The 12,986-nt window shown below is 34.9% G+C and overlaps 1 protein-coding gene across 1 annotated transcript in view; it reads right to left on the bottom strand.

The window, feature by feature from the left end:
- The window catches only part of ADSS (adenylosuccinate synthase), a gene marked incomplete at its 3' end in the record, with an annotated part of 41,273 nt that overhangs the window by 7,475 nt on the left and 20,812 nt on the right, over positions 1-12,986 (bottom strand). Inside the window, exons 5-9 of the mRNA XM_008062216.1 lie at positions 5,576-5,642; positions 5,216-5,323; positions 3,837-3,918; positions 1,805-1,931; positions 143-297 (exon numbers count right to left, since the gene is read on the bottom strand). Of these exons, the coding sequence (XP_008060407.1) occupies positions 143-297; positions 1,805-1,931; positions 3,837-3,918; positions 5,216-5,323; positions 5,576-5,642 (539 nt within the window). The remainder of the gene's footprint in view (positions 1-142; positions 298-1,804; positions 1,932-3,836; positions 3,919-5,215; positions 5,324-5,575; positions 5,643-12,986) is intronic.

Raw genomic sequence — 12,986 nt, forward strand, 5'->3', positions numbered from 1 at the left:
TGGCGATGGAGTGAGACTCCAACTCAAAAAAAAAAAAAAAAAAAAGTACATATGTAAATTAATAAGAATTCATTAAGGGGGAAAAAAGCCAGAATTTTTATTTTAATACTTTTTGAATTAGATTTACTGAGAATAGGCTTACATTGTCTTGCTCTGTAGGAAAGGCACCAATACCAACTCTAGTTGTATAAGCTTTCACAACTCCATACACTTCTCCAACATTTTGCGGGGGCATACCCAAACCGGTACAAACACCTCCAACAGTACAATTTGAAGATGTTACAAAAGGATAAGTCCCTAAAAACAGAAACAAACATTAAAATAGAGTATATACATATATATGCATTTTAAAACAGAATTCCCATGAACATTCTGCATTTGAGTATATTCTAGGTATCTGATAGACTTGAAAATAACTGTAACCACCCTCTCAAAGTCTCACTGTTTTACTTTTAATTCTTTTTATCTGTAATGAGATAAAAACGTAGGTGGTCAGCGCTTTAACAGAAGTGCTTCTACTGGAGAGGCTCCTGCATGCATGCAGTTACTAACTCAGCTCTGTGTGGCAGATCCTCACTTTATGGACAGGGAAAAAATTTAACACTGAAATCCAGCTATGTATTTTCAGTCTCTTGTTGGTTTAAAATAAATATGATCCCCTGATAGGAATATTTAAGGTACAGCAGCAACCTGAAGTGACAGCAATATACTAAGAATTTTGTAGTATTCAACATTTCCCTAGCTTTTAATCTCTGTTCAGAGAAAAGACCCAAATTACAAAGGTAAGTTGAGAATGGTATACTTTTTTGCCACAAAAGATCCCCTTCACACTTAACTATTTACTCTGCTAATTAGACACTCTGCTTTCTTTCCAGATTGACTAGGTAAATCATATTATCAAACAAACATATCTATTATATCGAAATACATCTTCTTTAATTGGTTTACTTGGAGTCAAAAGCAAATGAAATGTAAGAGCTGAGATCAGACTAATTGTGAGAAATTATGTTTAAATGAAACAGTCAATAAACTAATGAGGCAGTGGCTTGAAGAAATTATTAAGCATTGGCCTTTTGAAGATGGAAGAAATGTTCTGAATCCATTCAGTCTCCTGCTCAGAAAGTTAATTAATGTAAATATGCTTTTATAAATCAAATAACATGGATGTTTAATTATATATATATATTTAAGGTTAAATTAAAGATGAAGATTCTTCCATAGAATTCATTTTATCATCTTATAGTTTCAGGGAAATGAAGCTTGAACTTGAACCATGAATCAATGGAAACCCCAATTTATAGAACCTCAAACCCACTGAACACAAATATTTTTCCTCTTCTCTTCCCCTCCCCATCCCTGCCTCCCTCCCTTCTCTCTCCCCCTCCCCCTCCCTCTTTCTTTCTTTCTGTTCATTCTTCTTAAGGTTTCACTCTGTCGCCCAGGCTAAAGTGCAGTGGCAAAATCATGGCTCACTGCAGCCTCCAACTCCTGGACTTAAGTTACCCTCCTGTCTCAGCCTCCTAAAGTGCTGGGATTACAGGCATAAGCCACTGTGTCAGGCCTGATTTCATTTTTCTAATGAACTAGAAAACAAGTTTTCTAACATTTATTTTAAAGCATTTATTGTGTTCCACAATATACCTTTAAAAAAAGACCGGCACAAGATGACCATTTTCCATCATACCTGAATATACAAGCTAACAAGCACTGTTTTAAAACCCTTTACTGCTTACATCAATTATTTATAGCTTTAGCACTTTGGGTTCAGTTAAGTTCCCTTAAGTATAAATCATATCTCACTTACCAAAATCAATATCTAATAGTGCTGCATTTGCACCTTCTACCAAGATTTTCTTTGGTGGTCCATGTAGGGCCTCATATAGGAAATAAACTCCATCTCTCACCATTGGTTTAATCCTTTCCATATAACCCTATATACAAAGACAAAAACCAATTTCCATGTATACTAATAAATGTACAATATAACCAGTATAAATTACCTAATTTTATGACAGTGAAAACTGACAAATGCAAAGCAGAAAGGGGCTGATGATAGTATTTATCCTATTGTAACATCTGGATTAGCTTTGGTCTCATGTTGATTTTCCAGGACCAGAAAAGAGACAGTAGCTCAAGAAAAATTAGACATATGATGGAATTCATTGTGTTCTATATTAACCTCAATTGCAAATAATAATGAAAACTCTCCAAATAGCAAAGTATTCAGACTTTATAAGCCAGCTTTCCTGAAAATAAAAAGAAACGACTATTTATATTACATTGTGCTTTTATATTTTGTGACGTGTTTGAAAAGTTCCATCTATAATCTGTGTAATCATGAATTCTGAATCTTAGAGTGATTCTCAAAGTGTGGCGGCCACAAGTTACATTGCTAAGCATGCAAATATCAGTGATGAATTGCTACTATTCTTTTCATTCCATTACTGTAACATATCTCTACAGTATTACTAATAATTAATATCATACTATTTTACACATAAGCATTGTAAAAATTTATCAAAACATTTAGCGTTGGTAATACTGTTTAACTTTAGAATTAAATTTAAAATGTAATATAAGCAAGAGCTTCCCCTCTATGGCCTACAGTATAACTGCAATAAAACCTAGAATCAATAAGTAGACTAGTATGGAAATTGTGGAATCTACTCATGAACCCACTTAATATGTAATACTCATTGATGAAGGTACAATCCCTCCTTGGCTCTTGTCTTCAATCTCTTACTTATTCCTGTTTTAGTCCTTTTTTTAATGCCTGAAATGACCATACCACTTATCATGTCCATCGTTCCTTAAAGTCCTGGTTCAATATACATCACTTACAAGAATCTTCACACCCAATTCCATTTATTATTCTTTATATGCTTTACATTCACATGGAATATTTATAAAATGAGAATTAAAAAGTCATACTCATCCGTTAACACATAAATATTTCCAAGTTATTAGTAAAAAATGTTAGTAAACATGTAAAATACTTTTTGCATAACAGAATAAAAAGTAAATGGCAGTCTAATCTACCTAAAAATTAATGCATTGAAATACAAATATCTAGCATTTATAATGTTCCTTGGAGATTATTTTTTTCAGAACTTAGTGAGTAGGCAGACTTAAGGTCTGCAACCAGTCTAGAATGACATTTGAGGTTTACAGATTCCTAATCAGTTATGAAATTGATGTTGATATTTATAGATGAGGAATAATAATCAGATTTGCAGGAAACAGCTTAAAGTTCACCAAATATTGTGGGGACTGGAAGGGTGGAGAGGATAGGAATCTCAACAGCTGACTAACTTAGGCACCACTGATACCAAACAGTTGCCATCTGTAATATTTGGGAAATTACCTTACTTGTTTCTTAAGAATACAGTGCTAAAGAAATGGATCCTATGGGGTATCCCTCTTAAATGAGCTGATTACCTTGAAAAGTTCTCTCTCATTTATCCCTTTACTGATTTATCCTCCAATTACTGTAAGTGTTTTTTATATAACGCAAGTCTAGTCTTCTTTCTGCTTAAAATTATCCAACACTCTTCATTATCTCCAGGAAAAGAGCTTAACTCCATATTATTGCATATAAGACCTATGACTGGGTCCCTGCTTATCTAATTTTATCTTCAGGTATTTCTCCTGCTTCCAGTTCCACATCCAGTGTTTTGTCTAAGCTATATTGTGTTGTGTCAACTCACACATGCCACATCCAGGACAAATAATTTCCTTTACCAGTTCTTATACAAAGCCTGAATGAATGAATGCTCTAGATGCTAATTTGGCAAACAAGTGATAAAAAGAACATTAAAGTGGTCAGAAAGCATTACCTTAAGTTTTTGTAATTCACCATCAATGTCGATTTCCAAAGTGGGGTATATAGACTTATATTGGTTAGCTAGAACTTTGAACCTAAGAAATAAAGATAATCAAAACATTATCTTTTAAAAAATTATTTCAAATAGTAACATTCAGTTCAAATGATTTCTAGATGATAAGTAGTCATAACAGCAAATTAATCCCAAAACTTAAGTTACCTTCTGAAAAATAAAATATAATAAAAACAGTCAAGTGTGGTGGCTCACACCTGCAATTTTAGCACTTTGGGAGGCTAAGGCAGGATTGCTTGAAGCCAGAAGTTGGAGGCCAACCTGGCCAATATAGCAAGACCTCATCTCTATAAAAAATAAAAAAAAAAAATTAGCTGGGCGTGGTGGGGTGCAAATGTAGTCCCAACTACTCAGGAGGCAGAGATGGAAGGATCGCCTGAGCCCAGGAAATTGAGGCTGAGAGGTGAGCCATGATCACACCACTGCACTCCACCCTGGGCAATAGAGTAAAACCCCAGACTAAAAAAGAAAAAGAAAAAGTAATAAAGAAGATCAGCTATATAAATAAATAATGCACTAAAACAAATTTTTTTTACTCAAGGTTGGGAAACTCAACAGTATAATTAAGGTGATTTGTGCGTAGGAAAGGAAGAGGGATGGAATGACTAAAATTTGTAACCTCAAAAGATTTAAATGCAAATTAGTTGTATTATACTGTGTAAAAAACAAAAGGGGACAGTCTATATGATGCTTGTAAGAGACACAGGCAGATAACAAATTTGTCTCTTGTATTCTTCACTGCAGGTATCCTATCAGTGTAGACAAATATAAATGGTTAACTAAAAAGGAATAAACATTACAGCTTTGATGTCATTTGTTATTAAACACAACCAACTCCCCATCACTGAGTCACTGTACAGCTTCTTGATAATTATTAGGTTTCCCGTGGAGATTGGTCTACAGAAAGTATGTGTCAGTGTGGCATTTATGATTTTCTAGGTGAGCTTAGTATATAATTCACTAGTATCTGAGAGGCTAACTATTTCTGGATAGAAGGACATAATGCATTCTTGGGAGCTGAAAATCCAAGGATCAAGACCCTAGAATGTGACAACCACTCCAAAGTACTGCCACGTCCCCTGGAATCATTCTATTTCTCAGCAAACCAATCCGTACTCTAATCCTGAAATATAACTCTGGCTTTGTCTTCTTAGGATACTACTATTAAATCATCACCATGTTATTTTTTGTGAAGTTGATCTGAAATTAAGGACCAACTAGAATGTAACAAAAATACTGATCTTATCATTTTATAACCTAGATTTTAAAAATTCTAAAAATCCATTCATTCTTTCAATTTTGAAACACAAGTTAGTTACCTCTCAGAGAAGCCATCAAAGTCAGAAACAAGGTCACACATCCTAAGTCCACTCCGAGCTGCTTTGGAAGAATAAACGGGACCGATGCCCTTTTTTGTGGTACCCAAACTTAAAAACAAATCAAAACACACTTTGAGTTAGGTAAGAAAAATACAGGTCTTATGTTCAAATCATCACAAATAATAATGTTATAAATGACTATTTTCTGTTTATGCTTTTTTCTATAAGTACTTTTCAAACCCTACAGATTTTCTCTAAAACAGGATATTCCAATACTTATTTTTCTTAAACCTTTGGCCTAAAATTTAGATTAAGGGTCTGGATATGCTTAAACTGAACCAAAAAAAGAAAAAATCATACTTTTTTCCAGCTTGTTCCTGTCTCTGTTGTTCCTGGATACCATCAGCTGCTTGATGAAAATCAAACACTGAGGGGAAGTCAAATAAGATCACAGTTGTTGAAACAAAGATAACATACAACAGCAAAACATACGACATTTCAAATTACTGAAGTTATAAATCTCTTCAGTCTCATTTGATTATGACAAATTAAATAAATTTTTAAGAATGGTAGAAGATTATAATGTCAACTGGTATATTAATATAAAAACATGTCTGATCATTCACTCTGATTTGCTGCAGTCTATACTGTTTTACAAATGAGACATCAAGAGGGTAATTTTGGAACACCCTCACCTAAAATTCTAAAAGGTCGGTTTACAAAGAAATCCTTCAAGTTCTGTACTCCAAAAATCTAGGGATCATTTTGACACCACCCTCTTTTTCTTTAAGCTTCCAACATCTGGCACCAAAACTGTGGTCTCCTAATGTGTATACCTCTTCCTACTCTTGGATATCTCTACACCAAATTCTATAATGCAGCCAAAGCAACCTTTCCAAGACACAGATATGATGTCACCACCCCCTGCCCTTAAAACTCAATAGTTTTCCACAGCTCTTTTTTTTTTTTTTGAGTTGGAGTCTCACTCTGTCGCCCAGACTGGAGTGCAGTGGCTGCTCCCGGCCACCACAGCCTCGACCTGCTGGGCTCCGGTGATCCTTCCGCCTCAGCCTTCCAAGTAGCTGCAACTACAGGCGCGCGCTTTGACTTATTGTAGAGATGAGGTCTCGCCAAGTTACCCAAGCGGGTCTTGAACCCGTGGGCTCAGGCAATCCACTCACAGCCTCCTAAAGGCACGAGATTACAGGCTGAGCCACCGAGCCCGGCTTCCACAGCTCTTAAAGAAAGACAGAACTCTCTTCTACAAGGCCTCCTTGCATAGTCTGCACTTTCATCTTATGCCATGCTCTGTCACCTTCTCTCCCCTCTGGTCACACTAGCTGGTATTCTTCACAGGCTTAAGCTATAAAGGACATGTTTTTGCATGAAGTATGCCTCTTCCTAAACTTATGCACATGCTCATACTCTCTCTCCCTTCTACCAATACTTTATGAGTATCAGAACCATGTCAGTTCTAATACTTACCAGTTGACGTCCTGGGTCAACAAATTCTCAAATATTTACTGACTAAATAATTTATACCAGACAGGTCTAGAATTTTGGTCTCAAGGTTTCTTGCTTTTGTTTTGAAATAGTCTTTACGGGAATATAATTTATATAACATAAAATTCACCCATTCAAAATGCATAATTTACTGATTTTTAGTGTATTTAACCATGGCTTCTTTTCACTGTGTTGTCAGTTTTCCAAATATTTAAGTTGAAATATGTATGTTAAACACAAAATGCTGATATAAAGTTCTTGGAATTAGTGGGAACATTTGGAAAGGGATTATTTAGATGTATTCAAAGACTAATCTTGTATTTATAGGTGGTAAAGCTAGAAAAGTTTGATAAAGTCTGGACTAAAACCACCCTGATTAACCCTGGTCCCTAAAAACACATTAAGTACTCTTTCCTAATCCCCTCCTTTTGAAACAACGTTAAAACTATAAAGGCAGTCCTCCCCCCTGCTTGGCAAGGTTAATAACCACAGCTTTGTATGATCAACAGGTTTCCCTGGTACTCTTAGTAGGAAAATTTGTATACTTATTAGTTACATTTCAGAAGCTAAATTTGAAATGTGTGATTTAAAATTATCTAGTAAATCAATATTTGTCTCAGTGTCACAGAACATCTTTAAAACCATAGCAGTAACATCTTTAAAACCACACTGGCAAACTATGTACCAAAAGACTTAATCATAAGACTGCTCAGAGCAACACTATTTATTTGTAATAGCCCAATATTGGAAACAAATCAAATTTTCATCAATGGTAGAATGAATTGTGAAATATTCACATAATAGAATGAAAAAGAATAAAATACTGCTTTATGTAACAATAAGGATCTCACAGAGTTTTTAGCTATTAAGATTAATTTATTATTATGTTCCCATTTGTTGTCCAGTAAAAGGTCTTTCTTATTTGCTTGAGGAACCAGAAACAGCTGTTTCATTAAACCCTGACTTTGTATATGAGTTAGGACAAGACAGATCCTGGTACGTGACATTTTCACTTTCTTCAAATAAAGGCATTTGCACTTTATAGGTTTATTTTCTATGTTCAAAAGTTTAAAAACAACTGACAAACTGTAATGATAGAAAGCAGGTGAATCATATTTTTCAGAAATTTAGTACCTTGTCACAGAGCTACTGCTTTCTTAGGTTTCTCTAGGACCCAGGAAACAGTCAATGTGTAATCAGGATAATAACTTTCCAAAAGCTTTATCATGACATGGAGCCTTAATGTTTTCACTATTACTGTTTTGAAAAAAACAGGTTTTGAATATCTCTTCCATTTTCTACAGCCTAGACATTAAAAACAGAAAAACGCCACCTTGGGAATTCAGCCTACTTTTTAAAATTAAAAATAATTGTGCACCTTCAGTAGTTAAGTTTTATGAACATGATTAATGCTGTACCATATTCAGTGTGAGCCTCAGTACATGTAATATCTACTTTGCTTATTTTCTCACACCTCCTTGAGGTCTTTGCTCAACTGTCATTTTTCAATGACACCTCCCTGGGTCACTTATTTTAAATCCTTGGTCTCCACCTACCTTCCCCAACCTGACACTGCTTCTTTCTCTGGCTTATTATTTCTCCTCATAACTTATCACTATAACCATGCTACAATATTTACCTTGTTTATTGTTTATTTTCACTACTACACAATAAGCTCCATTAAAAAATATATATTTGTTGTTTTCTCCTGCTGCACCCTTAGTTTCTATCACCATACCTGGCACAGAATATTCAGTAGTTATTGAATAAACGGACAGACACCCAACAAATCTGGGTTTTTAAGAATTGGCCGGTAACTTATTCATTTTTAAACTTCTTTTTAAAAAATTGACCATTTAAAGCAAAAACGTTAACAATGTATTATGACGTCTGTACATAATACAGAAGTGAAATGTAAGACAATAACACAAAGGACTGAACAAGGGTATGGAATCATTCCTATTGTAAAAACCTTGTAAGTGAAATATCACTTGAAGATAAGTCAAGTTAAAGATGTATATTATAATCCCTTGAGCAACTACCAACATTTATAAAACAGGAGGTACAGCTAATAAGCTAACAGTGGAGATAAGATTAAAAATATTAAATCTAAAAGAAAGCAGGAAAAAAGGACAAAGAATAGATGGAATAAACAGAAAGTAAAGACCAGATATGAATCCAACCATACTAATAATTAACTCTACTAAAAGTAAACGGCCTAAACATCCCAACTAAGGCAAATTGTCATAATAAATAAAATGAAATATCCAAATATATTTTATCTACAATAAAATATATTTTACCTATATTTTATTTTAAGTATAGCATAAATCTAAAGACACAAATAGGTTAAAGATTATTAAAGGATGAAAATATACACATTATGCAAATAGTAATAATCATAATACAACTCTAGTGTAACCATTAATTACTATAACTATTAATGTCAAAGTAGACTTCAGAATAAGAAATATTACAAGGAGGATATTTCATGAGGAAAGGTTTAATCCATCAAAATCAGAATTTTAAGTATTCTTGCACCTAACAAAGTTTCATAGTACATGAAGCAAAAACTGAAAAACTTGAAAAGAGAAACAGATAAATCCACAATTTTTATTGGAGGTTTGAATAGTCTTCCCTCAGAAACACATTGATAGAAAATTAGTTAGGATACAGAAAATTTGAACATTATCAAATAATTAGACAAATTGATATTTAAAGAAAACTCTACTCAACAAGAGCAGAACATTTATTATTTCTAAGAGCACAAAGAACATTAGCAAAACAGACTGTATCCTGGGCCATAAAATAATTCTCAACAATTTTAAAAAGATCATGAGCATACAGAGTGTATTCTTTGTTCCCAAAAGTAAATTAGAAACAATAGAAACCATGAAAGTCTTCCAGTATTTGGAAATATGAACATCACACTCAACTTATTGATCAAAATAGAAATCACAAAAAAATTAAAAACTATTTTGAACTGAATGGAAATGAATATACAAAATGCCAATATTTGTAAAATGTAGCTAATGTAGTGTTAGAGGGGCATGTATAGCTTTAAATGTTTATATCAGAAAATAAAGGTCTAAAGTTTATTATCTAGACTTCTAAATAAGAGAGAAAAAAGCAAATTAAAACCAAAGAAAGCAGGACAAATGGAAAGAGCCAAAACCAATGAAACATAAAACAAAGTCAAATGCTTATTTTTTGAAAAAGACAAAATCAATAAAATGGGTATCAAAAAAATGAAAGGACATCACTGAAAACCACAAAAGAGAATGTACAAATATTATTAAAACCGCATATCAATAATTTGACAAAAGATTAAATGAACACATTCCTTTAAGAAAGTAAATTACTGAAACTGACATAAGAAACAGAAAAATCTGAGTCTTCCTATCACTATTAAAAAAATAAAATTCATAACTCTCATAAAATTCATAAAAATATCCTCACAAAGATTTTCTATGAAACAAAGAAGAAATATTAATGACCCTACACATACTTTTCCAGAAAAACAAAAGGCATTAACACTAAAGAAAACTACCGGCCAATATCCCTGAAGCTTAAAAACAGTAGTACATTTTGACCAAGTGTGGTGGGGCACCTGAGTTAGGCCACTGGACAAATACGTATAAGAATAAAACATAAAATTCTATTTTTGGTGGACAAGCCTGTGAGGTGTTGAGCCTGTTTTACTGATTGGGGAATGAATACTTAAAAGAGAAATAACTTGCCAGAGTACCCACAATCAAGATTTGGATCCAGAGCCCTAAATTCCAAACCTTGTAATGTTTTCTATTACACTGTGCTCCATATCATCTCATGAAGTTATAGAAAAAATTTTAAATCCTTGGAAATAAGTTGATATATATATATATATATATAGATATAGATATAGATATAGATATATATAGATATATATATTTTCGTTTTGAGTCGAAGTCTCACCACTCTGTCCCCCCAGGCTGGAGTACAGTGGCACGCTCATGGCCACGGCAGCCTCAACCTGGGGGCTTCAGGGGATCCTTCTGCCTCAGCATCCCAAGTAGCTGAGACTATAGGCACATACCGCCACACTTGGCTAATTTGTATTTATTTATTTATTGTAGAGGTGAGGTCTCGCCAAGTTGCCCAGGCTGGTCCTGAACCCTTGGGTTCAGACAATCCTCTCGCCTCAGCCTCCAAAAGTGCTAGGATTACAGGCATCAGCTACTGCCCGGCTAAATTGATATTTTATTTTATTTATTTATTTTTGAGTTGGAGTCTTTCTCTGTCATGTAGACTGGAGTGCAGTGGCCGCTCCCGGCCACCGCAGCCCCAACCTGCTGGGCTCCAGCGATCCTTCCGCCTCAGCCTTCCAAGTAGCTGGAACTACAGGCGCGCTACCACGCCTGGCTCATTTTGATTTATTGTAGGGATGAGGTCTCGCCAAGTTGCCCTGGTGGGTCTCGAACCTGCAGGCTCAGGCAATCTACTCACCTCAGCCTCCCAAAGGCGCGGGATTACAGGCTGATCCACCGAGTCTGGCTAAATTGATATTTTAAAGCATCTATGTATCAGATCCTGTGCTCAGTTCTCAGAGGACTCCAATGCCATAAATTACAGAGGAGCTGACAGAACTGTCCTTTCAGTCTCGCAGTTAGAGGGAAGATCTGAAGCAAAGACCTGAAGTGGTTTCACAGTAATGATTCTTAGCCAATTCCAGTTACTTATTTGATTTTTTAATGATACTATTTACTCCTTTACACCATTATGGTATTGATGGTATTAAAATATATGTTCTTTATAGGCTTTTTAATAATACACCTTTAAAAGCACATACACATTATTATACATATTTACTACTAACATGTAAGTTTTAGTCTGAGCTCATCTTCTCTAGGCTTAGTCCTCCTCTACAAGTAATACTTTCTTTAAAGGACATTTATAGAAAAGAAAAAAATCATTATTAAAAAAGCATAACAAAATTATAAATAAAATATTAATTAACATTTGCTACGACTTAAACCACATTACTTTCCTGTTAGTCTGAGCCTTTTGATCCCTTTGTATTACTACTTTATTTGTTTGTGGTAGTCTAATAGTTGACCAACTTGCTTAACCACTATGCTGTTCCCAAGGATGCAAACTGTTAAGTAATGTACCAAAGCATTTGCAATGAAGAAGGAAGGTGGCGAATCCAGATGAGAACACAGATGCGTCTCTTAACATTATGCTCTTTCCAAAAGATTGATACCATCGGTGTATATTTACACATAGCCAGACTATCTGATTATGTATGTATACTGAGGCTACGTTATTGAAAGGGAAGTTATTAGGTATTATTCTGTTTAGCAATCCTAAATAGTGGTATGCTAATTAAGACACTGAATTTCACAGAGCAGACAACAGGGGATCATTAGAAAGCTCTGAAGAGGTCGTTTTTACAATCAAACACAGTGCTTTACTTTATCCACAAGTCTAGGGCAATGAATACCAAAAGGTCACATATAAAAACCATGAGGAGACTATTGGTAACAATAAAATACAATTTAAGAGTTCAGATCAATCATATATGTTTCCTAGTTGGTTTCTACTTCTTTTTCTTTCCAGGTAACTCTTACCATGTCACTGCTAGCTAATAATTCTATTGGTTCAGAAAAAGAGTAATCACAGGAAAGAAAAGCCCAAATTTATAGGTAGTGATTGAAATTAATTTTAGAATCTGGTTTGCTCTAACTAATGGAGGAGAAAGCTAGTCTAAATAAAGTTTGAAGCCGGGCTCGGTGGCTCAGCCTGTAATCCCGCGCTTTTGGGAGGCTGAGGTGAGTGGATTGCCTGAGCCCGCGGGTTCGAGACCCGCCTAGGCAGCAAGACCTCATCTCTACAATAAATCAAAAAATCAGCTGGGCGTGGTAGCACGCTCCTGTAATTCCGGCTACTTGGAAGGCTGAGGCGGAAGGATCGCCAGAGCCCAGCAGGTCGAGGCTGTGGTGGCCGGGAGCAGCCACTGCACTCCAGTCTGGGTGACAGAGTGAGACTCCAACTCAAAAAAATAAAAAATAAAGTTTGAATCACTTAAAAAACAGTAATTATTACATTCTAGACATAAACAATCACTCTATTTGCCAAGTGGAAGTCCTACTTGTATATGAGCATTACACGTACAAATAAAACTTTGTACTTTTTTGTTTGTTTGTTTGCTTGTTTTTTTGTTTGTTTGTTTAGTTTTTTGAGTTGGAGTCTCTGTCGCCCAGACTGGAGTGCAGTGGCCGCTCCCGGC

This window comes from Carlito syrichta, unplaced genomic scaffold (genome assembly GCF_000164805.1).
Source record: "Carlito syrichta isolate Samal-C Ts95f unplaced genomic scaffold, Tarsius_syrichta-2.0.1 Scaffold305675, whole genome shotgun sequence".
Taxonomy (NCBI): Eukaryota; Metazoa; Chordata; class Mammalia; order Primates; family Tarsiidae; genus Carlito; species Carlito syrichta.